General features: G+C 46.4%; 1 protein-coding gene across 2 annotated transcripts in view; it reads left to right on the forward strand.

Annotated features, from left to right (window-relative positions):
* CHCHD6 (coiled-coil-helix-coiled-coil-helix domain containing 6) overlaps positions 1-27,928 on the forward strand; it is a 181,972-nt gene that overhangs the window by 124,581 nt on the left and 29,463 nt on the right. For both annotated transcript variants that reach the window (XM_081149946.1, XM_081149947.1), the window contains one exon: positions 16,053-16,123. In XM_081149946.1, coding sequence (XP_081006072.1) covers positions 16,053-16,123 — 71 coding nt within the window. The remainder of the gene's footprint in view (positions 1-16,052; positions 16,124-27,928) is intronic.

Below are 27,928 nucleotides of genomic sequence, written 5' to 3' on the forward strand. Positions count from 1 at the left end.
AGTTCTTGTTAGGCACTGAAGCAGCACTCAGTGGCAGGTGGCTATGACTCCTGTTGGCCCCAAACTTGTTCCTTTGCTGTATTTTCTGACTCCACCCCTTTACTGCCTATGGCCACTGGCATCCTACCTTTTGTAGATGGAGGTTGAGTGAGAGCCTTCTTAGGGAACTGCCAGCTGCAGTTGTGTGTGGCTGCAAGACTGCCCACAGTGAAGATGGGATCTTTTGCCTCTGAGGTGCCTGAAAGCCAATATTTGTATGTTAACGAGCCTTATGGTTTACAGTGCAGGTCAGAGCCAGGAGTGCCAATGGAGATCTGGTAGGCCAGCTTGTCCCACCCCAGGGAGTGTGCCTCCCAGGGTTGCCCATTCATGTGCCAGGGTGTGGGAGATGAGACTGCAGACTAGAAAGGGCACATCTTCCTGGAACATCAATTTTACATGAAGCTTCAGGGGGAGAAATGCTATTTTTATATTAAAGCAAACACTGATATTGTGGAATAGCATGGAAAGTTTAAGTTACTTTTTAAGATAAAACAGGCAGTTTCAAAGCAGTTTTATCCTTCCTTGCCTCTGGCAACTTCAGACTTAACCCTCTTGTTCCCTGGAGGGCATGTGTTCTCTCTCTCTCTCTCTCTCTCTGCTGTTTGGGACTTTGTTGAAAAGTGTTTTAGTTAGATTGTATAGATTTTCTTAAGAAAATGGTAGTTTTTCTTAAGGATGTTCACAGCTACAACCAGCAAGTGGGCAGGGCCGCAGGCTGCTCAGGTGGGTGCTTCCCTCTGTGCCTGGCTGTGTTCACTCAAGCCTCTCAGAGTCTCTCCCATAGCTTTGGGTTGTCTTGGCCCTGACCCACCCTAATGACTTCCTCTTTTGTTACCTCCACTTGCTTCTCTGCTTATTTCCAAAAAGAAAGCCGATTTGGCTCAGCTCATCTTCTCACACCAGCCAAAATATTATCATTACCAATCATATTATAACTCATCCAGTGCTCAGAAGCAAGGCCAGTGTATTTCCTCTCCTGGTGGATTCTAGAACTAGTTTTTCCTAATGGATGCAGTTACTTTGCTTAACATAAGATTCTCTTCTTGATGCCATTACAAAGATGGAGACAAGTTGAGTCTAACCACGATGGGCCTGCATCTGCCATCTGAAAGCAGAGCTCCTAACTCAACTTGCTGATAGTTTTATCTCTCAGAAGTTTGAGGAAGAAATTAGAGAAACTGTTCTGAGCCAGAAAGGATTAGAGAAGCAGAAGGAACCTGGGAACCTTGGGAAGCGGTGCCTACACTGCTTGAGGGAGGCCGAGTGCCAAGGGAAAACACCCCAGGCTTCCAGAGAAGTTGTGAGATGGGGGTGCAGAGGTATTGCAGACTGACGCCAGCCAACTGAACCTGGTTCTTCAAAGGGAAGAAGAGGTTTTCTAATGTGTGCTCTGGAAGCTGGCCGGCCTCCCTGGCAATATTTCCACTAGAATGACATAGTTATGGTTTGGGAACGCTCTGTTCTGCTCACACCTGTGTGGGCTCCTGTGACCACTGCCTTTTAAAGAGTTCCATTTTTCACTCAGCACATCCTTCTTGGCTACCTGTTGTGAGCACAGTCCTTGTTCTCTAGAAGCTCCTGGTTTAGTAGGAGAAAAACTGTGAGTACCCCTAAGGCAGGTCCCTGTCACCTCTCCCAAGCCTCTGCGGTAGCCTCCTAAAGTGGTTTTCCCGAATGCTTCTCTTCTGCATGCCCCTCGTTCCCAGCAGCCTTGTAATCCACCTGTGCTATCCTCTACTTCAGATCCTCCCATAGCTCTGGTCTCAGGGAATGAAGCCTGATGGCCTCTGCCCTGGCATCGTGTCCTCCACAGTCCTCCCTGCCCCTCCCTGCCCTGGCCTTCACTTCAGACACTCCTCCCTCTCACTGTGCCTTTGCACATAAACAGCGGTAACTCATTTATGTTCTTGTCTGTCTCCACACTGGCCCGTAAACTCTTCAAGAGTGAGATTGTGTTTGTTTCTTGCTCCAGTGTGACCTCACTCTAAATAATTCTATCTACAACAACTCTATTCCCAAATAAGGACATAATCTGAGGTCCTGGGGATTAGGACTTCAACATATGGATTTGGGGGGAACACAGTTCAGCTCAGCACAAAGCATCTGTGGGGGTTCTGCGTTTCACCACTGTGGTTATGAGGCCTAGAGCTATGCTCAAGCCACCCTAAGGCTACCCACAGCCCAAATGTGAGAAGGTGTTGGGTAACTAAGGCCTCCCAGGAACCTACTGCCTCTTGTTTTGCCTTGTGACCCTTTCATGCTCTTTTTAATGGTGTTTTCCTGTTCCTTCCTGCTCCATTCTATCCATTCTCCTCTCGAACTCAACTAGCCCACTTGCCCTGTGTTCTTCAGTCCATATTCCCATCCTGTGGTCCGGCCCACCCTTGGTCCAATTAGCAACTATCCTGAGTAGCTTCCTGAGTGGGCACTGTCTCTAGGAAGGGCAGCCTAGGTGTGCTGGGCCCCTTAAGTGGCATATTAAAAATAATGCTATGGCACCTCCAAAACTTTCCAAGGAAATGAATTTGGAGCCAGAGCTGATAGGGTAAATTAGAATAACCTCCAGAAAGACAGAGGGGACTGTTTTCTAGGCTGGGAAATACTGGCCAGGGCATAACTGAGCATGCAAGTATCTGAATGGCACTCAACTTCATGGAGCTTCCATGGAGCAGAGTTGCTGCATATGGACTCAAGAGACTGGAAAGCAGGCTGAGAAGGGTTTTGCCACCAAGCCAGGATGCTCAGGCTTTCCTAGGAGATGCCAAGATTGGGAAATGTTAGCAGAGGAGAAACAAGATTAAGTTTATGCTGTGGAAGTTAGCAGTTATGTGGAAGGAATTTGGAGCTAGGGAGAAAAGATAAAAGGCTATCATGATTATCTTGGGAAAAGACAATGAGGACCTGAAGTAGGGCATTTGGGAGGGAGGGCAGAGAGGAAGAAAGGGATTTGCTGCATTTCTGAGGCAGAACAACAGAAATTGGTGACTCTCAGGGTAAAGAGGGAGTGAAGAGATGATATTCTGGAAGTTCTGACTAGAATAATAATTGAGTTAAAAGGAAATAGGGGTAACTCTTACAACTCAACAACAGAAAGACAAGCAACCCAATTTAAAAATGGGCCAAGGACTTAAATAGATATTTCTCCAAAGAAGACACATAAATGGCCAGTAGGCACATGAAAAGATTCCTGTGTCAGTCATTAGGGAGATACAAATCAAAACAACGAGATGTCACTTCCCACCTGTAATTTAAAAAAAAAAAAGGGAAAATAAGTGTTGGTGATGATGTGGAAAAATTGGAGCCCTTGTGCATTGTTGATGGGAATGTAAAACAGTTCAGCCAGTGTGAAGAACAGTTTGGCAGTTCCTCAAAAAGTTAAAAACAGAATTACCATGTGATCTGTCGGTTCGACTTGTAGGTATATGCCCAAATGAATTGAGAACGGGCACTAAATGTGTGTACATGTATGTTTATAGAGGTGGTAGTTGTGCAGTTTTGTGACTGTATTAAATGCCACTTGAAAATGATTAATTTTATGTTAATTTTATCTCAATAAATTATTTAAAAGCAACAGGAAATATGAAGCATAAGAAGAGGAAAAAGAGGAAGAAGCACATTAAATATGTGTATGTTGAGGACCTGTGGGGCACTTGGGTCCAGTGGACAACTGAATAAGCAGAGAGGGCTTTGGGTTTCACCTTATATTGTGAGGGTCTCACATTGACATCGTTTCCTGTAGGAATAGGTAAAATGGTAGACTATGAAAGTAGTTTGGATTTATTGGAACTGCACTCTTGTGTAATATTTGGTGTAGGGCTAATGACATCTTTTTGAGTCAGGTGGCTGAATTTAAGATGATCAAGTTGCTTTGTGATAGGTTTAATTACCACATTAGGAAGATGCTATGGAACAGATGAACATCAACCCAGAGACTTCTCCTTGCTCCTATCTCAGTCAACATTTTTATTAGTGATTTAAAGATTTAGAAAGTCCACATACCAAATTTGTTAATTATCTAAAGCTTGGATGGATAGTGAATGTTTTGAATGACTATCAAAGACATTTGCTGTTTGAGGCTGCCTAGAATCCACTTTTCTTCTTTTTTGCTTCAGTGTCTAGATTTTCATTTATATACCTTCCTTTCCTGTCCCCATATCCCATGTATTTCTGAGTGAAGTGAACCCAGTGCCAATTCTAATGTTTCCCTTTGTTGGCTTAAATTAATCTTCATAATCCATCCTACTGGCCTTAGTGGTTGACTCAGATAACATGACCCAGTATAGACCCAAAGGAGAGAAGTTTGAGAACCTTGGAGAATGATGCCTTGGGTTTCACAGAGCATGCTGTCTTTTCTTGCTTCATTCGTTCACCTTTTCTGTTGGCAAGAGTGCCCTTCCATCACGTATTGAAAAGGATGCTCTATTTTCCTGCTATATGTGAACAAGGAAAGAAGCAAAGGGCCCCCAGAAGGTGCTGGCAGCCACCTTGCAAACACGAGGATGAAGCTTACCTAAAGAAAGCAGAATGGGGAGTTGGAAATAATCAAGTTTTTAGTGACTTTATTTAACCACTTGATTCTACACTTGATCTTAGCCAAAAGGCCAAGAAGCGATAACCACTTGATTCTTATCAGAAGTACCACTGGACTTTGTAGTTATGTAAGCCAGTAATCCCTTTTAGTTGTTCAAACCACTTAGAGTCTAATTTTCCACTACTTGCAACCAACAGGGTCCTAACTATCACAGTGATAAATTAGTCTTCAAAAATCTCACTAGATCATATTCATTAAATTGAATGTTTGTTAACTTGTTACATTGAAATTTTGGGGAATAAATGTTGGACTTTTTCACTTGGTTCCAGAAATCTTATTGTACAGATACTTTGTAGCAACATGAAGAAAAGGGGGTAAACCCCTCCCATTGACGTGCCAAGGCTCAACTACAACAGAAGGGTGTACCAGCCCACATGGGGGCACACCTGGAGTACCCAGCTTGGGTGAATGGGGGGGCTGTGCCTCTGGACCCTGCAGTATACCTACTACATTAGACCACTCTGCCAAGCCCAGGCAGGAGACATAGCAGCTCTACCTAATACACAAAAACAAACACGGGGAGGCTGCCAAAATGAGGAGACAAAGAAACAGGTCCCAAATGAAAGAACAGAACAACAACAACAAAAAACTCCAGGAAAAGAGCTAAACAGAATGGAGACAAGAAATCTGCTAGATGCAGAGTTCAAAACACTGGCTATAAGGATGTTCAATGAACTTAGTGAGAAAATCAATAGCATAATAAAGAAGCAGTCAGAAATGAAGGCTACACTAACTGAAATGAAGAATAAGTTACAGGGAAATTAGCATTAGAGTAGATGAAGCTGAGAATCACATCAGCAATGTGAAATATGAGGAAGCAAAAAACATCCTATCAGAACAGCAAAAAGAAAAAAGAATCCAAAAAATGAGGATAGTGTAAGGAGCCTCTTGGACAGCTTCAAACATACCAACATTTGCATTATGGGGGTGCCGAAAGGAGAAGAGAGAGCGCAAGAAATTGAAAACCTATTTGAAAAAATAATGACCATGTTCCTGTGGGGATAATCTGTGTGAGGGAGGAGGCAGTCGTCTTCCTTGTCAGGCTGCATCTTGGACTGATACCCTTCCCATTCTGGAGCATAGATCAACTGAGACTCTTTCCAAAGAGTGCCTGCTGGATTTGGGGAATGTTTGAAACCACGCCATGTGAGGAAGGATTGGGTGCTAGTACGAGAAGACTCAGCAGCATCGTGTTAACTGGAGGTTCAAGTTCTTCTATACGATCTCCTGAGTGGAATGCTTACAGTTAACCACTATCATTTGCGAGTGCTAGTGCATTGCCAGCTATTGTACCAATACTGTCTCCTGCACTGTCTCCCTCTTTCCTACAGCAGTCATTTTGAGGGAGGCACCAGACCTACTACGTAGTTACTCTTACTGTCCTCATTTGATAGATGAGGAAACCAAGGCACAGAGTAGTTAAGTAACTTGCCTAAAGACGCACAACTAGTCGGTGGCAAAGCCAGGGTTTAATTTCAGGTCTCAAGCTCAGATTTTCCTGACATTAGAACAGTGATTCTCAACCTTAACTGCACATGAGAATCCCCTGGGGGAGTTTCTATAAAATACTAATGTCTGGGTACAAACCCAGACCAATCCTCACACTCTCCTGAGTGGGCTCAGGCATAACTTCTGAAAGTTGCCCAGTAATTCTCATGTGCCACCACAGTGAGTCTGCTGGCCTGGAATATAAACACCAGGCTAAGGGCCTGATGTTCAGCACAGCTGCCTTCAGAAGCCTGGGAGGAATTTCAGGTATATGGATTAGCAGATATAAAACAACAGTGATGTGTAAGGACTGTGGTGAACTAAGGAGGGCAGGAGCCAATCAAGGGCATTCAAATTTTTGAAAAGTTAATATAATGCTATTGAAACAAAGGCCATATTAGGCCTACCTCTGCACACCTGTGCTTCTCAAACTTTCCATGCACATGGGTCACCTGGCATCTGGCTTCAGAGCAGGTCTGGGACAGAGTTTGAGGTGTTCTCAGTTTCTAACAAGTGTGCAGGCGGTGCTGATTCTGCTGGTGCATGAGCCTCCCTTTGATTAGCAAGCCCCCCCCCTCCCCACACACACACACTGCCTCAGACTGGCCAGGTGGAGGTGTAATGGAGAGGTGAGAGGCGGCTTTCAGCTCCATGGGAGGCCCAGGCTATAAGCAGCAGGGTGTCCAAACTTGTAGCTGCCTGCCTAGGGGATCTTCCCTCTCTTGCAAGTCTTCCAAGAGGGACTAAAGGCATGCTTTCAGGAGCGTGCAGCTGGCCCCTTCACCAAGGGCTGAGTGTCCTAATGCTGAGAATTGCTGAGTGCGGTGCCATGCCTGGAGCCTGCCTCTGCAGTTCATCTGGACGTAGAAGTTCACGGATCAGCACAAAGAAGCGAAACATCTGTTTAATGCCTCTGTGACCTAAATGCACAGCACCTGAAGGTCTGATATAACTAGGGCCTGAGAGGGCCTGCACCGCAAACCCCTTTTCATACCATTTCCCTGTTTCTTAACCATGGAGTTCCCAGCTTCAGAGGTTTTCACGCTTTCAGGGTTGTCCTTGAGATTTTTACTCTGCTATTCTTTGTTGCACAGAATCAGCAATTCATAGCAGCAGGACTCAGATCACCAGTGAGTTGCAGAACTGGAATTAAAATTCATGTCTATTGATTTTTTTATTCCTTTTTATTTTCTATTGTGCTTTGCATTTTGTTTTCAAACTATTTAGATAGTCATTTAGCCAAATATGTTTCTGCAAATGTAAAAAACCCCGGCAACACAAAAAAACAACTAACCAGCAGCGCCAAGGCATGGCTGGCTGCCCAGCTTTTGTGTGAGAGCAGCGATGCTGCCCGTCAGATGGCCCTGCCTCCTTGCACACCCTGCCTGTGGAGTGATTACAGTGGCAGATTACCTTGTCTGTCCTGTTTATTGCAAGCATACTGTTGAATTCTCTCACTGTCTGCCCTCACATGGCTTCTGTCCGTCTAGGTTAAATGCTGCTCTGTACTTAGCAGCTGTTTAAAGCTCTTTGCCTTCCTTTCTACTTTAATGCCCACTCCCTGGCCTCAGTTTGGTTCCAGGATTTTCATCCTGATCCACAGGCCCCAGGTCTGTATGATATGTGGTATCTTCCACATACCACAGATATTTTAGAAACATTTTCCCCCACACATCACTTTAACCTCTTTGCCCTTAACTGTTTATCATACTTCTTCCATGAAGTTTTTCTTGAATAATCCCACTCCTCTGACTTCATTTTTTCTAGCCCCTTCCTGTACACTCAAACACAAAGTCTTCCCCATTAGACTCAAACAGGAGCTCACCCCGCACCTCTGACCAGCCCTTCTATTGCAGATCTCTCAACTTGTTGGTGAGGCACTGTAGGATTCCGTCAGCCCTCCAGTCTTGACAAATACTACTCCAGAGGTGTGGGTCTTCTCACCCAGAAACATACACACAGTGAAAAACAGCTCTTGGGTAAAGAGGTCTGGTGGTTAATGGTTAGTGTTCAGTGTAAATCAAAATTGTAAAAAACCTGTGCAGTTACTGCTAATTACCACACTTTACATTTATCTTGTGCTTTATAGTATGCAAAGTGTGTGTGTGTGTGTGTGTGTGTGTGTGTGTGTGTGTGTATGCATACCTATAGCTAGATGCCCAAGGCTCTATACTTTTCACTCCCTTGTAAGGAAAAAGCAGTCAAATCCCTGCCCCCAATCACACACACACCCAGAAGCGACTGAAATGCTAGGCAACTCCGCCAAACCCACAGAAGAGGCGTGGTCCAGAAAATCCAGCCCTGGGCCTTAGACTCCTCATAATGGCATAGCAGAGAGAGAGAGACAGCCTCCTTTCCTTAGACTTTTCACAAATGCAAGTACTTAGATGAGGGTCTCACTTAAAGCCACTGTCACAACACTCTACTTAGCAGTTGACGCCTTAGCGAGTGACATTCAGATGGCAGCCAGCCAGGTGTTAGGAAATAGGACATGGAGTAGATGTCCAGGGATGGAGGGGTGCCTGGAAGCACAGGTTGGGAGTGCCCTGGAGAAGAGGGAAGGGCATAAGCTGGGTCCTTACACAATCAGGTATGTGCTTCAGGTGGAACATCCCTGTGGCCTTGAGGGGGACAGATTCAAGGAGGCTAGGTTGGGGACTGGAGGCCCACCAGGTAAAAAGCTGTTGGCCAACTTAGGTTGGAGGTAATGACAGCAATGCTGAGGCAGCACTGTGAGAATGTGGACTCCTCCTCATCACAGAGTCCAGAGATCAGAGTGAGCTGAGTAATAACGCCTTCATTTATTCAAGTATGGACTCTGAGCTCACAGGTTCCCAGTCCATGTGAGGGAGCAGGCACATTAGCAGATGACTGCAGTGCACTCTGGAAGGTGCTGCAGAACAGTGTGTCTCAGTCAGGAAACCAAGAAGGGAATCATTAATTTGCCTGGGATATGGGAGAGGAATGACACTGCCCAGTAATGGGGACGTTGTTGGGTCTCAAAGCCTGAATTAGAGTTTCTCTCAGGTGGATGAGGAAGAATTGGCACAGAAAACAGCATAGAGAACATGATGGAGGCTTGGAAAATGATAAGTCATGGTGTGAAGTACCGAGCATATCAGGGGCAGTGACAGAGTCATTTCTTAGAGAGGACAATTTTAAAGGGGGAATCTTGGATGCCACTCTGCAGATGGTGGGGAACTAGCGTGGCAAATGAATAAGATGTATCCTCCTAATAGTCTACTCATAAGATAATAAAGGTTGAATGAAAGCAGTGACAATGGAAAGAAAGGAAACGCCTTCAGAGACAAGCAGGAGGCAGAGTTACTCACATTTGGTTGCCAGCTTGATATGGGCGCCCCAAGAGTGATAACTGACAGGTCTCCCACCATGCAGGAGTTGGAGGAGGAGTGGTGGTATTTACTAATGCAGGAAATGCAGGGAGCAGACAGGTAATGAGAGAACCACAAGATGAGGGTTTGAAAGAGGAGAGTTCTGGAGGCAGAGTGTCTGACAAAGGGGGAGAGGAAATTTAAATGAAATCGATCATTAATGGAGCTGGGGTCTGGTGAGGGCCAAAGAGGATTTTGGTATTCAGCTGAGACTTCCTGAGTAGACACTACAGCAAAAGCTATGGAATTTATAGCCTGAACTTCACTACTCCTCTGAGCTCGTTTATATCCCCACGGCCTTCCTGACTTTTCCACGGGTTGTGTCCTGGATGTTTCCCACTCAGTAGGGTCTGTTTCTCCACTGCTGACGGTGCAGAGTGTGTTCGGCACACACGGTCACGGAGTGGCAGCCCAGCAAACCTTCTCAATTGACTAAGCTAATGACCATGTCTGTATCGTGGTTTTGGATCTGGTGGTTCTGACCCCTCCTTCCATTTACTTAAAACTTTTTATCGAGGGCCTACTATGTCCCAGGTAGTGTTAGAGGCTCTGGGGATAGATCAGCAAGCAAGACAGGTGAAAATCCCTCCTTTTGTGGAGTTTCCATCCTGAAGGAACCTTTCCTCACTCTTTGAGCACTCCCAGGTCTCTCTTCCAGATGTATTCCTTGGTTGATATGCATTTGGGTGTTAAGTTCTTAAAACATCTGTTGAGTTTACCATGTGCCAGGCCCTGTTCTGAGCATTTTGTATGCATTATCTCATTGGCATCTATATCATTTCCAACAAAACTGTATGAAGGAGGCTCTATTAATGTCCTCATTTTATAGACAAGAAGCCAAGGAGGCAAGACACCCAGTCTGGATACTGGCACACATTTACACACTTGTGGCAGCTGGATCCTAGTTCAGCCCACCTGGCTGCAGGGCCCATATGCATCCTCACTGACCCAAGCAGCCTCTCACTTGATCCTGACACACTTGTTAGACCTTCACTCTGTCTTCAGGGCAGAAATGCCTCATAGAATCTTCATGTCCCATGACACCCAGTGCAGGTGTGTGCCTGTCAGGGCTCCTACGTTCCCAAGTCACTCCTTTGCAGGCCATCAGAATGAGCCTGGTTATCTTCCTGTCCCCATCGCCCACACCTGCCCTAAGAATGGGGCTAGTGGGTAACTCAGGCCTCCCCCACTCCTGTGTCCCAGCTCCTCAGTGGGGGCAGCAGGACCATTTCCTTGGCCTTTCACGACTGTTTCCCTGTCCTCCCCTTCTGAGCCCTTTCATTGTGCTTCCCCTCACCCTTGCACTCTCTTTTGATCTTGCAAATCCAGGCCCTTGGAGAAATCAGACAGTATGAAATATGAAAACTGCTTGGGAAGTAATTGAAGAAACACTGCGACTTTTGAAACCCGTAGAGATAACACACCTTCTTGCTCACGTTATTTAATTTTTAATGGCAGATTTAATTAATGGAAATCAGGTTCCTGGTTTCAGATATGCATACAGAGCAGCTGGAGGAGGAGGAGGAGGGGTGGCCATTTATAGGGCAGAGGAAAAGACTCCAAAATCAGGAATCAGGAGAGTCTGATGAGAAAGAAAAATTCCCCAGAAATAACAGTTCACTATCAGTGGGTGTTAATTAATGTGTGCAAATTCAGTACAGTGCGTTTCAGAATGACTTCCCAGCAACTTATGAATGGGTAGCAGGCCTCCTTTTCAGGCACAGGCGTCGTGGGATTGTGCTGTGGGAACCCAGACACTCTCTTGGTCCTGCAGTTCACTGTCCACACAGCTGCCAGAATGTTCTTTCCGAAATACAAATCGACCCTACCACTCCCTTGCTTAAAAAGTAAAACCTTTGGCCGTGGCTGATGTTACTCAGTGGTTAAAGCATCAGCCTGCGCACCGGAGGGTTGCTGGTTCGATTCCCAATCAAGGGCACGTACCTGGGTTGCAGGTCTGATCCCAGCCTGCCCTGGTTGGGGTGCGTGTGGAAGGCAACCCATCAGTGTGTCTCTGTCACATCAATGTTTCTCTCTCTCCCCCCAACCCCCTCCCTTCCACTCTCTCTAAAATCAGTGGGAAAAAATATCCTCACTCCTCAGGCGAAGGTTAAAAAAAAAAGAAAACCGAAAACCTTTGTTCCCCACTTATTGACTGTGGGCTGAGGTCCATCCAGGCTCTGAGCCTGCAGTGGAGACCCCAGCCCCCCACCCCTTGCTGAGTCCCAGGCTGACTGACTTTCCAGCTCCTCCCTCGCCCTTGCACCTGGTGTGACTATAGCATCTACGCTGGGGTGCCCTCATGCTCCCTCTTGCTGCTGCCTCTGTTTACAAGGCCCCCTCATTATTAGCTCATTTCTGCTCATCCTATAAGACTCAGTTCATTAACAGTGGATGTACCCTTTGACCCAAGAATTTGACTTCTAGAATGTACCATCAGATATGCTCACTTGAGTACAGAGGTATGCTGTGCCTTTCAGCACTGTTTTTAATAGCAGAAGATGGGAAACAGCCTAAAGTGCATGGTGGGGAACTGCTAAAGTGAGCTGTGGGACACCAAGTCCTACCACGAGGTATTATTCGGCAGGTAAAATGGATGAGGCCTCTGAGAAGTAAGTGAAGAATAAGGGGAGGCGTGTCAGAACTGGTGCCGGAAGGTGGGTGTGCATAGGTGAGCCCCCTCAGGCTTGCACAGCAGAGGAGGGGGAGTGCTGAGGTCCAGGCTGTTGAGAGGCTTGTTGAGAGGCTTATTGGTCACCCAATACCTACCCCCGTCCTTTCTGCTTTTGCCTTTTTAAATCATGTATTGTTTTTTCAAAAACATTATTTAATGTGAAAAAAAAAGTTTCGGCTTCGGTCAGCTCCTTAGAAGCCAGGCTGATGCTCTGTCCCAGGCTGTCCTTTTTGGTGCCTCTATGTCACCTGGGGTGACTGGTCGAATGTCTATTGTAATTGTGATGTCGCCCTGGAGCAGGCACACTTGTCTCAATACTCAGTGGGTTCCCAGTATGAATGTCTGTGGCCCCCAGTCCTTCTAGAAGCCCCTTGATGGTGGTGTGATCCAGGAGTCTGTGGAGTGCCCTGCTGTTGCCAGCAGAGGGGTCTGGGTGCTTTCTGGAAGCCTCAGGGAGGCCTGGTGGACATGGCCATGAACACAGGAAGCCAGCTCAGCACTCCCAAAGTCTGACCAGGACCTTTGCGTACCAGAGGAGCAACAGTGGGGCATCCACAATGCCAGTGTGTCCCAGGTCTGCTCAGGCAGATCAGATGGCAGGGTGGGCAAGTCAGGGCAGGAAGGGGACTTCCTTTGAGTCATTCTGTGAGACAATAGAGGAAGCTGCAGTGGGGTAATCATAACCACTTCTTGGCCTGTGGGCGCTTCCTGTGACAAATCTCGCTGACCACATGTGCATTCTGAGCTTGTAGTCAACTTAACCTCTTACTGAGTTCACCCTTGCAGGCTTGTGTGCCTGGGGATACAGGGTCAGCGTAAAGGCAATGAGCTTTCTGTCAGCCCACAGCACACTGGGCCCTTTGGGGACGTGGATACTCTCTTGGAAAGGGACATTGATGAGTGGGGGGCCTGGAAGATGGGAACCTGACACTTTTCCAAAGAAGAGAAGGCCTGAGCTGTGAGGCTGTCTCATGGGAAAGGAAACAGATTGGGATCAGTTGGGGGGTGCTTAGCTAAGGCACGTGTTAGCTTTAGAAAGCTCTGTGGTGCAGTGTTAGTGGCTGCCGTGGATAGGGAGCCAGGAACCACTGGGCACGCTCTCAGCCACTCTGTGAGGGAGGGAGTACCCTGTACAGCAAGGAATCAAGGCTCAAGGAAGTAAGTGACCCAAAGAACACAGCCAGCACATGTCAAAGCGAAAGTTAAAACGTGGGCCTCTGGATCGTGCAATCTTCTGTGAGAGCTCAAGAATTGGAGGTACACACTGAGTCTCAGCAGTCCCCACCAGGGTGTCACAGAAGAGCGGAGGGGAGGCCCTAATTTCACTCATCTCTGTCCTTACTCCCTGGTCCAGAACAGTCAGTGTCAGATGAATGTCAGCCTGGTTGAGGCAAAATTGTGATCTCTTGGCTGAAACATACAGCTCCAGAGAGAGATGTGATGAACAACTGGGAGTGAGCAGGTACATGTGGGAGCCAGGGCAGCCTGGCTGGGAGGGAAGGAGAACTCCCTATTTATTTTGTATCTGTTCTGTGGTGGGAGCTTTCTCATTTCCCAGCTATGTGCCTGCCTGATGGTCATCAGAGGGAGGTGTTGGCTATCTCCCCAGTTCAGAGGTGAGGACATGTGCCAGGAAGAGGCAATGTGACTGCCCAGGCTCACTCAGTAGCTGGGAGTGGAAGCCTGGCATTGGCCTTACCCCAGCACCACCCAGAGCAGAGTTTCTACACTGCTCTGCCCCAGGTGTGCCTCCTCTGGCACACCCTTCCATGCTGATCTCCCACTTGGCTCTTCCCTGAGGCTGTGGTACAGGGATGGGGGTGATGGCTTGTTCATGTCCAGATTCTACCTTTGATGTTCTACAGGTTCTAGAGGAGGTGCTTCCTGCCCCACCCTGGTTACCTTCCCTGCAGATGGGTGATGGGGCAGGGCACTTTCTCTACCTGACTCTGATCTGGGCATCTGTCACCTATTCTGGTTTGTCAAAGGAGGGGTTCATTCCCCTCAGGCCAGGCTCTCACAGTTCTCTGCAGGGAGTGTGGTGGCAGGTGGGGCTAGCTGGTGTGTATCTTGGTGGCAGGTGGGGCTAGCTGGTATGTATCTTGGTGGCAGGTGGGGCTAGCTGGTATGTTTCTTGGTGGTAGGTGGGGCTAGCTGGTATGTTTCTTGGTGGCAGGTGGGGCTAGCTGGTATGTTTCTTGGTGGTAGGTGGGGCTAGCTGGTATGTTTCTTGGTGGCAGGTGGGGCTAGCTGGTATGTTTCTTGGTGGTAGGTGGGGCTAGCTGGTATGTTTCTTGGTGGCAGGTGGGGCTAGCTGGTGTGTATCTTGGTGGCAGGTGGGGCTAGCTGGTGTGTATCTTGGTGGCAGGTGGGGCTAGCTGGTGTGTTTCTTGGTGGCAGGTGGGGCTAGCTGGTGTGTATCTTGGTGGCAGGTGGGGCTAGCTGGTGTGTTTCTTGGTGGCAGGTGGGGCTAGCTGGTGTGTTTCTTGGTGGCAGGTGGGGCTAGCTGGTGTGTATCTTGGTGGCAGGTGGGGCTAGCTGGTGTGTTTCTTGGTGGCAGGTGGGGCTAGCTGGTGTGTTTCTTGGTGGCAGGTGGGGCTAGCTGGTGTGTATCTTGGTGGCAGGTGGGGCTAGCTGGTGTGTTTCTTGGTGGCAGGTGGGGCTAGCTGGTGTGTTTCTTGGTGGCAGGTGGGGCTAGCTGGTGTGTATCTTGGTGGCAGGTGGGGCTAGCTGGTGTGTTTCTTGGTGGCAGGTGGGGCTAGCTGGTGTGTTTCTTTTGGTTCCTCGGGGAAACAAGAGGAGAGTGCTGGATTCTGGGCCTATGTAGCCTGGAGCAACTTGCCTCTGAGGCACAAAGAAGTGGAATGACTTACCCAGAGTCATACTGCAGTGGCCCCTGGGGTTTAATCCAACTCTACCCTGTTGCAAACCTGGCTGTCCCCACACCAGCCTGGCTCTGTACATGCACATGCACTAGGTAACCTCAGAAAGGATATAAGTACATGCCTTTGGAACCCCCCTGCAAGGCTCTGGGCAGATGGTTACCAAGGTGCCAAGAAGCACCTTGGTGTTGGCAGCCAGCAGGGCACATGCCTGACTCAGGATCAGACCACCTGGGCTGTAGCCCTGTCACAACCACTTGCTGTGTGACTTTGGGTAAGTCGCTTCATCTCTCTGGGCAGCAGAGTCTACCTATAATATAAGACTTGGACCAGATCCAGACTCAGAAAACTTTTTCTTTAAAAATGGTAAATTTTTTAGGCTCTGTGGGCGATGCAGTCTCTGTCACCAAGACTGAATTGAACCATTGCAGCACAAAGCAGCCACAAACAGTGTGTAAACAAATCCTAAGTGTGGTCATATTCCAATAAAACTTTATGTACCTAACCAGGTGGCAGGCCGGGATTTGCTCTTGGATGGTGGGTTGCCAGCCACCAAACTGGAGGATCCATGTCCTTCCATCCTTTGCTCCTCTAGGATCTGTAGCTGTGGTTGGTCCACAGTGGGAGCTAGACTCAAACTGTGAATCAGTCACCAGTCTACTTTGATACTGGTCAAGAAATTAGCATCTCTCAATTTTTTTAAAATCCTCACCCGAGGATATATTTTTATTGGTTTTAGAGAGAGAGAGGGAAGGAGGGGAGAGAGAAATGGAAATATCGGCTGCCTCCTGTATGTGCCCCAACCAGGGACTGAACCCGACCAGGGATTGAACCCACAACCTTTTGGTGTTCAGGACGATGCTCCAACCTGCTGAGCTCCGTGGCCAGGGCTAGCATCGTCACTTTTAATGCAGCTGCATTCCGTGACAGGGCCGGAGGGAATTTTCATTCTTTGGTAACCAGTTCTCTTTTTCTCTTTGTAGAATGCTGAGATGTATAAACTATCTTCCCAGCAGTTCCATGAGGCAGCTTCGAAAATGGAGGGCACGATAAAGTAAGAATTTATTTATTGTTCTTCGTAAACTTTGCCTGTGTTTGTAAAAATTCCCACACATGGCTTGAAACCTGCCACCACCTGGCTGACTTCAAGTTTCTCTAATAACACAGAGGACCATCTGTTACTCAGCTCCCTCACCTGGCTCTGAGGCAGCCATTGGTCATCTGTAATTGGCCACATGAGCACTCACTTCTCCCCTAACAACCCTGAGCATGGGAGCAGGGCTGCGGCAGATTGGCAGGGCTGATCTAGGCCGGGTGTCCTGTGAGCTGGCCCAGGAGCTGAGCATCAGGCCCCCAGGGAAGTCAAGGAAGGGGTGCTGCTGGTCCCCTATTTGTGGAGGTGGTTGTCAGGGGGTGGGTCTGCTCCCTGTGGGCATCCCAGTGTGCCTGGCCCTGTGCCACAAGCTCTTGTATGCTGACACTCAGGGTGACCCCTGCTTTCCTCCACAAGGACTGGGGCTCAGGGACACTGATGGCTCACTCCAGTCGCACAACATTGAGGGTAGTGTTTGGTCCCCCATTCGGTCCCCCGTCTGTTGTGCTCCTGTGGGGAGGCCTCAGAGCCAGAACGTCGGGATGGGAGGTGCATGCAATGTGTCCAGTATAGATGCAGTTCCACTTAGTTTAGGGTGCAGGTCACGGGAAGGTCTGAGGGGTTCCTGTGGGGAAGGTTCTTTTGTGTGAAGATGGTCTCCAGGGACCCTGTAGACCTTCGTAATGTAACTGGGGGCTCCGACCAACTCCCTCCTCCTCTCTCATGGGTCTGTCTCTTTCAAGGGTGAGTTGAGGTGACTTCCAGGCAAACCAGTCACAGTGCGGAGTGGTGAGGGGTTGGGACTGGCACCACGAGAAGGAAACAGAAGGTTTGGGTGACTAGGAGGTGACACAGTTCTTGTGAACATGGCTGCTGATGAAAAACATGTGAGGAGCCAGGAGGGGCTAGGGGACAGAAGTGCACTTAGTACAGGCTCAGGGTGTATACAGGACACCTGAAGCTGGGGGAAATACCACCAGATTGTGGTAGAACTGACTAAACAGGGGGGTTGGGAAAGAGAACCAGTTATCCCAAAGAGTTCAAGTCCTGGAGTAGCAATAGGAGACTGGGAAAAAGAACTTTCCAGCCAGCAGATGGAGATGAGGAAGGGTTTTGTGCCTGTCCATTGGGATCCCACAGGGCCTGGGGGTGAGTGAGCACCATGAGCTGTGTGGACCCCGAGGAATGGAATGTTCCAGCTGCCCTTGCCGGGTATATTGGCCACCCCACACACAGAAGCCCCTGTCCTCACAGATGAGAGCCCATCCAGCTCAGCTGGGGCTCATAGATACTCAGAATCACAGTCAGTGAGAGAAAGAGGTTGAGAAGCAGTCACACCTCAGAGGTAGGTAGGTGACAGCCTTCCTAGTAGTGTGACCCCTGGACAGGGCAAAATCAGGATTGGCTCCTTACCCTGGCCCACCCCCTGGAGTGTCTGCGGTGCAGCGATTCCGAGTCCAGAGGCCCCTCCCTCTTTACCTGATCATGGAACCATCGGAGGAGGGGAAGCAGCTCTGGGAAGGAGCCAGGCAGCTTTAGTCACTGGACATGCATTTGGTCACCTGCCATGCGGCCCGCCGTCCTGAGAGTTGGGACTCATGGCCTCCTGGTCCCTGGCTTAGTGAATTTGACTGTACCATCATATTCTTTCTCATTCTCATATCCTCTGAAGGCAAAGGGGAGCTGGCGTATGAGGTATATTTTTAGTCTGAGCGAAGTGAAGGGTTGTTTGTTTGCAGCATCCCTTGATAATGACTTCCTTACTAAGCACATTACTAAATGATAGGTCCTCTGCAGGCACTTTAACTGTGTGCTCCCATCTACTATCATTGGTTCCATTTCACTGATGAAGAGCTGAAGCTAGAGAGGTTGGCCACGGTCACACTTGGTTACCTGCCTGGCTGGGGTCAAGCTTAGCTGAGACTGCTTTGGAGCCTCTGTTTGTCTTTGCTTCCTCCCTTGAAGGCCCTCTCTGGACGTAAGATGGGCAGCAGGATGGAGCTAAAAGCCTTCCTGGGCTTTGGAGTCAGGCTGACCTGGAATCACACCTCAGCCTTGCTTCTCTGACTGGCTCTGTGCCCTTGGGCAAGTCACTTAACCTCTCAGGTTTCCTCATCTATAAAACAAAGAGGAGCAACCACTTTAAAGTGAGATGCCACATAGAAAGTGGACCTATGATGTCTACAGTTGTTGTTATAGTTTGATTTACATTCAAACCTGTAGAGAATTTTTACAAGTTTACTTGAGCCAAACTGATGACAATTGTCAGGAAGCAAACTATGAATTGAGAAAATGCTCCTGAGAATGGCAGTTTTGCTGCATTTTATACACTAGAATCACAGGAGGAGATGTAAGGAGCACCACCTGAAATCTGCTGGTAGATGAAGGGGAAGGGAGAAAGCAAACTGGGGAAATCTCTGGGACTGGATAAAAAAGTAAAACAGAGAGACACTTCTTTTACATTGGTGGGTACAGGATAGTTAATAATTAACCTTTACAGCACACAAAGATGGTATGTAGGGAACAGATAGCAATGAGGGTTTCTGTGCTCTCCTGCTCTGGCGCAGGGGGTTGTGCCCTGAGGGGTCTGGAAAGGGGGATTCCTCTGACATTTCAAAGGTATGTTATAGATGCAAAAAGATAACAGACAGGCTCACCCAAGGTAAAGATTGGCTGTTGTAAGGAAGCTACAGGCCTAAGACTTAACTATCTGCCAAGACCTGCTTTTACTTAGAAATTTTAATATTCAGAGCATCCTGGGTGGTTACTTTCAGTCTCTCAGTTTATCAGGTTTAGTAATGTGGCCCTTTTTTCGTCCACAGACTGTTACTAATAATGGCAGTCATTTGAATCACCTTTACAACACCTAGCTTGACATACCATGGAACAGATGTAATAAATAGAGTTTACTAAAAAAAATTTTTTTTTTTAAATTGCCTTTTCCAAACAAATTAAAGTCAGTAGTGTAGAGTTAAAATTATTGTACTTAAACATTAGGGGTGGGGCAGAGTCCTTGATTGGGCGATTTCTCCCAATTTAAAAGTGATTGTAAATTGCATTGTAAATGCTACAGAAATAAGTGCCAGCTGCTGACAGCAATAATATTGGAGCATTTCCTTCTTTTAGCAACTTTGAGTAAACTGAATGGGTACTTAGATGGTTAATTAATGTCCATGTATTCACACATTTACTTAACACACGTGTATAGGGTATCTACTATTTGCCAGGCACCATGCTAGGTGCTGGTGATGTAATGACAAACAAGACAGCTTCGGTTCTACCAGCAAGCAAGCTTGTAGCATTTGGGGAATGACGACCAGTATTTTTAAATTAATAGCACAAAAAGCAATTGCCCAAACAATGATTGATTACAATAATGAGTCCTGAAAGAAAGACAAAGTTTAGATTAAAAAGCCCATGTCTGAGTCCCCTAACCCAAACTTGGAAGTTGGGAAGGCTTCTAAGGAAATGGAGTCAGTTGACTCATGCAAAATGAGAAGTTGGCCAGAGGAAGGAAGGAGAAAGAGCATTTCAAATAGGATTACCTGTACCAAGGCCCCAGGGCAGGAAGTAATTTAGCATATTCAAGGAATTGAAAAGACAGTGTGGCTAGAGAGAAATGAATGAAGAGAGACATGGGTGAAGCTGGAAGAAGTCAGCAGAAGCCCGGGCAGGGTTTTACTTGTATCCTGGGAATAGTGAAATACCATTTCAGCTTTCTTTCTTTCCTAATATATGCATTTGATATATTAATTTCTCTGTAAACACAGCTTTAGCTGCACCCTACAAGTTTTGATACATTGTATTTTCGTTATAATTAAGTTCAGATTTTTTCTAATTCTGATTTCTTTTGGACTCATAGCGTATTTTGAAATGCATTGCTTAATTTCCAAACAGTTGGTAATTTTCTAGTTACCTTTCTAATAATTGATTTCTAGTTTAATTTTGTGATTAGAGGTTTCAACAGAAGAAACATTCAAACCTGTAAAGAATTTTTGTGAGTTTATTTGAGCCAAAACTGTCTACAATTGCCGGGAGGCAAAATCTCAACAGATTAAGATAATGCTCCAGAGAGTGGCAGTTTTGCACCTTATTTTATGCATTACAATCAAAAGAGGAGATGTAAGTGGGTTACATGAAATCCATTGGTGATAGATTAGGGAGGCAGGAGAAAGCAAAGCAGAGAAACCTCTGGGATTGGATAAAAAGTAAAAAGATCGACATAATTCTTTTACTTAGGTAGGTGCAGGATAGTTACCAGTCAACAATGAACTCAGTGACAGCGAGGGGATTTGTGGTCTCTAGAGCGGTGCCTGTGCTTTAAGGGGTCCGAAAAAAGGAAAGTTACTTTGATATTCCAACGATGTGTTATCGTAGGTGCAAAAAGACAATAGACTGGCTCAGTTAAGGTAAAGATTGACCTTTGTCAGAGAAGATACCAGCCTAGCACATGACTACCCACCATAAACTGCTTTTAGTTAAAAAAAAAAAAAAAAAAAGGTTTGATTTCGGACCACCCTTTGTGGTTACTTTAGGTCTCTGAGTTTGCAAGGCCACCACATAGGCCTCCCCTGAGCTTGTCAGGTTAGCATGAGGCCCCTTTTTGTCCACAGAGATACTCTAAACCCTCTTTTAAAATTTGAAACTTGGTTTATGACCAAGTTTTGGTAAACCTTCCATGTGCCCTTGGAAAGAATGTATATTCTGTTCATGGGTATAATCTTCTGTGTTTGTCTATTAGGTTCAGGCAGTCCATTGTGTTTAAATTTTCTGTGTCATTACTGATTGATGGAGTTATGGTTTCTTTCTGAGATCACTTTCCCTCTGACTGAAAAACTCATTCAGTATTTAGTTTAGTGCAGCTTTACTGCTGGTGGAAGTAGGGTTCTTGTCATGTCACAAGAAAAAGCATTTTTGGGGACCCACAAGGGAGGATGAGGTTTGATAGTAAGATTTATTTGGGCGAAAATAGAAGGTGGCCCCTGGGTTCCCAGTGTCCCATCTCTGTCCATCCTGCCATGGAAAATCAGGGCCAGTGTACAGACATCCTGTGCCATACTAAAGCTTAGTCCTTTGGAGCCTACACGGTCTTCCCGGCCATAGGTGGCTACTAAGCGTCTCAGCCGCCGTCCAGGTAGCTTAGCGCTGTTCCCCGCTGCAATCTGTCGTCGTGCTGCTGTGTCCAGGCTTTCTCCGAGCCTGTGTTTAGAGCCTGCCCCGCTGGCTGCCAGCTGCATGGCTGCTAGACCCTCAGGGCTGCTACGGAGAGAATGTGAGAACGAATGGGACAAGCTCATGCTACAGAGGAGGCACACACACACACACACACACACACACACACACACACACACAGAGAAGGCTTTGTTCCCTGAGATTAGATTATTTTGGGCTTGGGAAGGACCAAGAGTTTATTCAAAATAACCAATCAGCTTCTCAAGGTTGGGAGGAAGGGGGGTGGGCTTCTGATGGGACCACCCCCTGGCCAATCCATTCTGTCTCCAGGCTACACTGACAGGCCTCTGAGGTCGCTATTTTGGCTCCTGCTGCACAGGTGCTTACCTCCCCCTTCACTGTTTTGTCCCTTCCCCAGTGATCTTGGGATGGGGTGGTTCCCAGGAGAGTGTGTGAAGCTCTGACTTCCTGGTGAAGCAAGATGGCTCTTGCTCCCCAGTTAATTATGTCTGATTCCCTTTGCTTCCTTCCTTTATTAATATCTAGCTACCTACGCTAACAGCTTTGCTGATTACAGATTTTTAATTGTCTGGAAATAGCTTTATATCTGGATATAAATTCCACACCCCACCATAGGTTTATTGTCGTGGGGTTTGATTTTCTTTTGTCAGTTTCAGAAATTTCTCAACCATTATCTCTTCAAATAACATTCTGCCCTATTGTATCTTTCCTCCTCTCTGGAATTTCAGTTACATGTATTACTGTGTCTCACATGTTTTGTGGGGTGTGTTTTTTTTCTATTTTCATCACTTTTTTTGTCATCTCCATGCTGTAGCCTGAGTTTTTTCTGTTGACCTTGCATTTTACTAATCCTCTTTTTAATGTGTCAAGTCTGCCTTAAACCTATTTATTGAATTCTAAGTTTCAATTATTGTATTTTATTCAATTCTAGAAGTTTCGTTTGCTTTTTTTTTTTTTTTTTTTTCAGTCTCTGGTGAGATTCTGGTTTTTGTCATCTATTTTCTTGAACATTTTAATTATAGTTATTTTGAAGTCATCTGAGGGTCTTTTGCTGTTGTATATTTTTTCTCTTGGTCCTATTTGTGTGCCTGAATTTTTGACCGAATGTCACACATTGTACAGTGGTTCTGGAGTATGTTATCTCACTCAGAGATGCTCTGCCCTGTTCCTTGTTGACCACCTGAATGCAGGCAGATCGCCTTAAACCCATGAAGGACTGAGCTGAATGGAGGTTTGACTGCAGTTTTGGTAAAGCTCAGGCTACTTCTGATTTACCCCTATTCCTAGGGTGTGGCTTTCCAGGGTTCCTCTTTCTTAGTGAGTTCTGAACCCCTATTTTTACTTTTTCAGCTCTGTGAGACTTCTGAAAATACTACTCTTTCAGTGGCGTTTTACGTAGCTCCTTAGTGTCTTGCATTAAGTAACTCAAGAATCTGACAAATGCTTAAAAGAGGAAAACCACTAAGTGTTGGCTCACTTCTTTTTAGTTCCCTTCTCTCCAGATTCCTGATCCCTCAAATCCTAGCTGCCTTGGCAGCCTCAGCCTCCAAAGGAATGTTGTCTCTCTACAGTCCTGTGAAATTGCCAAAAGCCCTGCTGGTTTTTCTGCTTTTTAGCTGAAGCTGTTTGCCCTATTCTCAGTCTCCCTTCCTGTACCAAGAATTGGCAAAAACTCTGAGGGTAGAAGTGACTCTGGGAATGACTGCTTACCTTTCTACAGTTCCCTTCTTTTCATAATCTTGGCCCTTAAGTCCTACTTTGTCTTAGTCTTTAGATGCTTTCAAACACATTTTTTCTATTCCAGCTTTAAAAATTTTTTTCTCAGAGTAGAGCATAGTTTTTTCATAAGCTACTCTACTGTAGCTGGAGCAGAAATCCTGACTTAGCTTTTGAGGAATGATTAGAGTTTGCCAAGCAGAAAATAGCCATGCCAGGTAAAAGAAACAGTTAAGTACTAGAGTAGAGTCCATCGAACACTGGCTACATTAGCAGCATTGGACACCAATGGCACTGGTGACTTATCTCAACCTTTCTTGTGCCCTCCAAGCTTTCCTGAAGCCTGTCAAGCCCAGCATATGTGCAGGACAACAGAAGATGGCTGCCCGATTTGAGGGTCGATAGGGAACTCATGACTGAAGGGTGTTGTTGGTGAGGCTGACATTAACAGTTTGAGGACTCTTGTCTTGGAAAAATCCTATTGTTGGGGTGGAAATGAATATTCAGAGTATGTATGCACATGCACCCACACACGCATGCACACATGCACACCCCTCTACCTCACAACAGCACAGCAGGTGGAATTATTCAGGTTTTCTGAAAGAAGAGATTAAGACCCCAGGGAACATCCTGCATTTATTGTGTCACATCTATTTTTTATGACAACCTTCAGTCCTCTTCCTGTGGGATTCATTCAGAGCCTGTCTCGGCTTCTTCCTGTCGGGAAACTTGTACAGTCCTCCCTGGCCCCACAAAGAGCCAGCCCTCAAAGAAGTTAGAACAGTTGAGTTGAAGGAAGAAGGGTATTAACTGTTTCCTGAAACTGAGTCATTGTTCTCCAAGGACTTTGATCCAAAGGGATCTGATTAATGTGGACACAACCAACTGGAACTTGCTGGAGCCGAGCTGCTGCTATACGCTCTCACCATCACTTGCAAGTGAGGCTTCTTAAATAAACTGTGGGGGAGGGGTTTGGACCCACCTGAAAGAATAAACTATTTTCAGGGGCTTGAGCTTCCCCAATTTGCATCTATTTAGTGCTAATAACAGATTGATTACCTATGAAAATTGTGGTCATTTATTTGAACAAGATGGCATTCTAAACATTCTTTATTGCAGAAAATGTTCAAATTAGTCTGAATTCAAAAGATGTTTCTATCTCTTACTTCCCTATTTTACCTAACCTTTTTAAAGGAGCATTTTCTATTCAGAAATTTACCAAAATATATGGTTTAAACTTGTGTATGTGGCCCTTTGAGAGGTTAAAAAAATCAAATCTCACTTAATAATTTATTGAACAAATCAAAATTCGGTGAATACATTTCTTTTTTAAAAAACCAGTTACTGACCATCACCCCGTACAGCTGTTATGCTAGGTGTGTACACAGTACTCAGGGCCTCGTGGTCACAGGAAGCTCATTTGGCAGATGCTATCATTGTCCCATTTTGCAGATGTAGAAACTGAGTCACTTAACCTCTCAGGCTCGTTTTCCTGGTCTTTAAAACAGACAGTGATGATGCCTATTTCTCTCAGGTTCTCCCGAAGACTAAGTGTGAAAATCCTCAGAAGTGCTCAGGGACACACAGCCAGGTGGCAGCAGAGTGGGATTTGAACCAAGTGGGCATGAGTCTACATTTGCTCTTTCCTGCTGCACAGGGATGCTTACCCTCTCTCAGGAAGTTAGAGGACAGAGGATTAGCTGTTTGTTGATTAGTAGACTGACTTACTTCCCTTGAGCTGTAACATTTCTGCCTACAACTGTGTGTGTGTGTGTGTGTGTGTGTGTGTGTGTTTGCAGGCATTTACTTCCATACCAATGCTGGCAGAGTTCTGAGAGACAAAGATGCCTAGAGAGAGAGAGCGGATGAACAGGGGTAGTGTTTGTGTGTGTGTGTGGGAATGGAAAGTCCAAGTGGAAGATGTGGGGTGACAGTGCTCCCTAAGGCCAAAGCCCTGAGCTGGTTCTGTGGGTTAGTGAGTGTGGCTCACCTGCGTAGAGCCTCACTGGCGTCATTTGGGAGAGGGAGTTGGCTTCTTGCCTCCGCCCCCATCCGGACCCCTGACAGACTGTGGATCCCAGCAGTCTCCTGCTGAACCTGGTCATGGCCTCAGGATCCTCAGTGCAATGTTCTAGCAGCTGGTATCAACTCTTCAGGGTTGACAGTCAAGGTGAAACCCATTTGCTATGTGTGGACCCAATGAGTCCTAAAGATAGTTTTCAAATTTGAGACTATGCTTGGCTCCTGATTTCAGAACGCAGAATCTACTTAGTTGTTTATTTTTGCACATCCCATGTTCTGTCCAGAATATCCTCCCTTTTTTTCCCTTACACATTATGCTCACTTCAAAATTCAACCTAAGCATCTTTTCTGCTTACTATTTGTCTTACCCAGAGGTCAATCCAATATCTTATTTTTCTCTGCGTCCCCACTGTCCAGCTCCGGACTTAGCTGTGATAGATGCCCACCAAACATGTTCTGGACAGACTGATGAGCTGATGCCTGTTGTATGAACATTAGGGGTAAGATTTAAAAACAAATAGTTCACTGTTTAAGCACCTTCCCTGTGGAGGCTTCTGTAGCATGCCCAGGGCCCTGTGTGGGGTAGGGACCCCGTGTGGAGCAGGGCTTTGAGGTTAAACCGGTGAGTGTGCAGATCCCAGCAGTGCTGCCTGGTGTGTGGCCTGTGTCAGATGGTATAACTGTCTGAGACACACTTCCCTTGCTTTGGAAGTTTGTTTTGAGGGCATCAGGGGATAATTTGTTAAAGCACATAATAAGCACTCAATAAACAGTAGGTATTATTATTTAGAAACTCACATTTCAGTGAGAAAGAGATTGGAATGCAGTAGCCAAAAGAGGATACTATCCTAGGTACATAGAGCGATTCAATGACTGTCTGAATCTGGAGCCATGAAGGAAAGGGAGACCCTGGGACCCCACAGTTCTCCTTTTGGGGATGTGTCCTACAGAGACCCTCCATGTATGCACAAGCAGCCACAGGCAAGGAGGCATTGTGGCCCTGGTTCCAAGTGTGAGGAACTGGAAACAGCCCCACTGCCTGTGAACAAGTCAGTGGATAAGCATTATCCTTGTGACTTTGGAATAGAAAACGGCAGTTAAAAACAATGTTCTGGAACTCTGCATGTTGGGACAGGAAGACGCCTAAGACATCTCATTGGGTGAAAAAGCAAGTTGTGGTTTACTGTGTATATGTATACTGGACACATATACACTGGCACTCTAACTGCTCTGTAGGTCTGTGTGATTTATGTGGATAAAGAGAAGAAAGTCTGGAGAACACACTCCAAACGAACACAGTAGTTACCTTGGGCAGTTCCAGGGTGTTCAGAATTATAAAAAGGGCCAAAGGGGACTTAGCTTTATCTGGTATGTTTTTGATTTTGTAAAGAATATGTTATTATGTATAGCTTGTGTAATAAGAATGTAAAGACAATTATAATAGAAGGAATGATGATGGTTTGGGCCCAGGGAGAGGGAGGTTCACAGTATAGTTGGGAATCAGATCCCCAATCTGCAGCTGGCAGTGACCACACAGAAGCAAGAGCTGGCCCTGGAACTGTGTTCCTGGCTGTGAGTGTGAGTATATATGTGAGTGTGTATGCTCATGTCCGTGTGTAAATGTGTGTGTGTGTGTTCGTGAGAGTGTGTGGAAGGGTTGTATGTGTGAGTATGTGTACATGTACAGGTGTGAGGGCATATATATGTGAGCATGTGTGTGCATGTGTGAGTACATGCATGTTCACATGTGTGTGCGTGTGTGCATGTATTGCCTTCTGGTCAAAGCTTGGCCTCTAACTCTCTCTGGTGCCCTTTCCTTGAACTTTCGTTCCTTCAAAGACTAAGCCTGTTGGACTAGATCTGTGGTTTTTAAGTGTCCTTTAGCTATGGCTCTCATGTTCAGAAGAAATCTGATGTGACATGTGAACACATAAGGCGCAGATAAGCTATGATTCTAGATGAAGCCAGAATGGACATTCTGAGGTCCTTAGGTCAGAAACCCTATTCCTGGGAGGCTGGAAGTCTGGGTAAAAGGTAGGCTCCTTTCCTCCCAGGCCCCCTGCCCCCTGCCCCCTGCCTTCATTAGGGCCCAGTACACTCATGCAGTATATTGCAGGTGCCGCTGTCCAGGTCTGGGCCAAAGTAACATTTCACATAGTAGTAGGGAGACCATGAAAGATGAACCTTAAGGCAGGCAATGTAGCTTTTTGCTGGCAAATATACCCAAATGTTCCATCCAGAATGAAATTATTGAGCAAAGGAAACTTAGGAATTAGCCAGTGGTTTTCTGTTCTGCATTCTGTATGTGTCACCATCAGTCAAGTGCTGGGCGCCTGGTGCTTCCTGCTGTGCCATTCAGGCACACAGTAGAGAGATTGGCAGGCCGCAGTGGGAGAGAGGCCACAGTGGTTGAAGGGTTGAGTAGGTAAATGCCTCCTGGGAGGGAGCAGGTCAGCCAGAGCATGTAACTATTCCTCTGAGAAGTCCCACTTGTAGCAGGGCTAGGGCCTTGCTGCAGTTTGAAAATTTAAGTTAGATCTAGAGAAGGACTTCCTGATTTGCAATGAGAGATTACAGTGTGATAACTGAGGGAATGAAGCTGTACAGCCTTTATCTTCCTCTGGAGATGTTTAAGGAAAAGCAGCAGTGTAACTGTAATTGGAATGTGCTGTACCAGCCCTCTTCCCCATCTTATCACAAACAACAGAAGGGCTACTTCCTCTGCGTCGGAGTCCACATTCTGTCTCGGCCTCGTCTGGCTGGCAGGCAGCTGGCCACCAGGTTTCTCCCGGGAAGAGTTTCCTGGTGGTTTCTCTTGACCGCTGCTTAGGGCAG

This window comes from Miniopterus schreibersii (genome assembly GCF_964146895.1).
Source record: "Miniopterus schreibersii genome assembly, chromosome: 10".
In the NCBI taxonomy this organism is placed as follows: domain Eukaryota; kingdom Metazoa; phylum Chordata; class Mammalia; order Chiroptera; family Miniopteridae; genus Miniopterus; species Miniopterus schreibersii.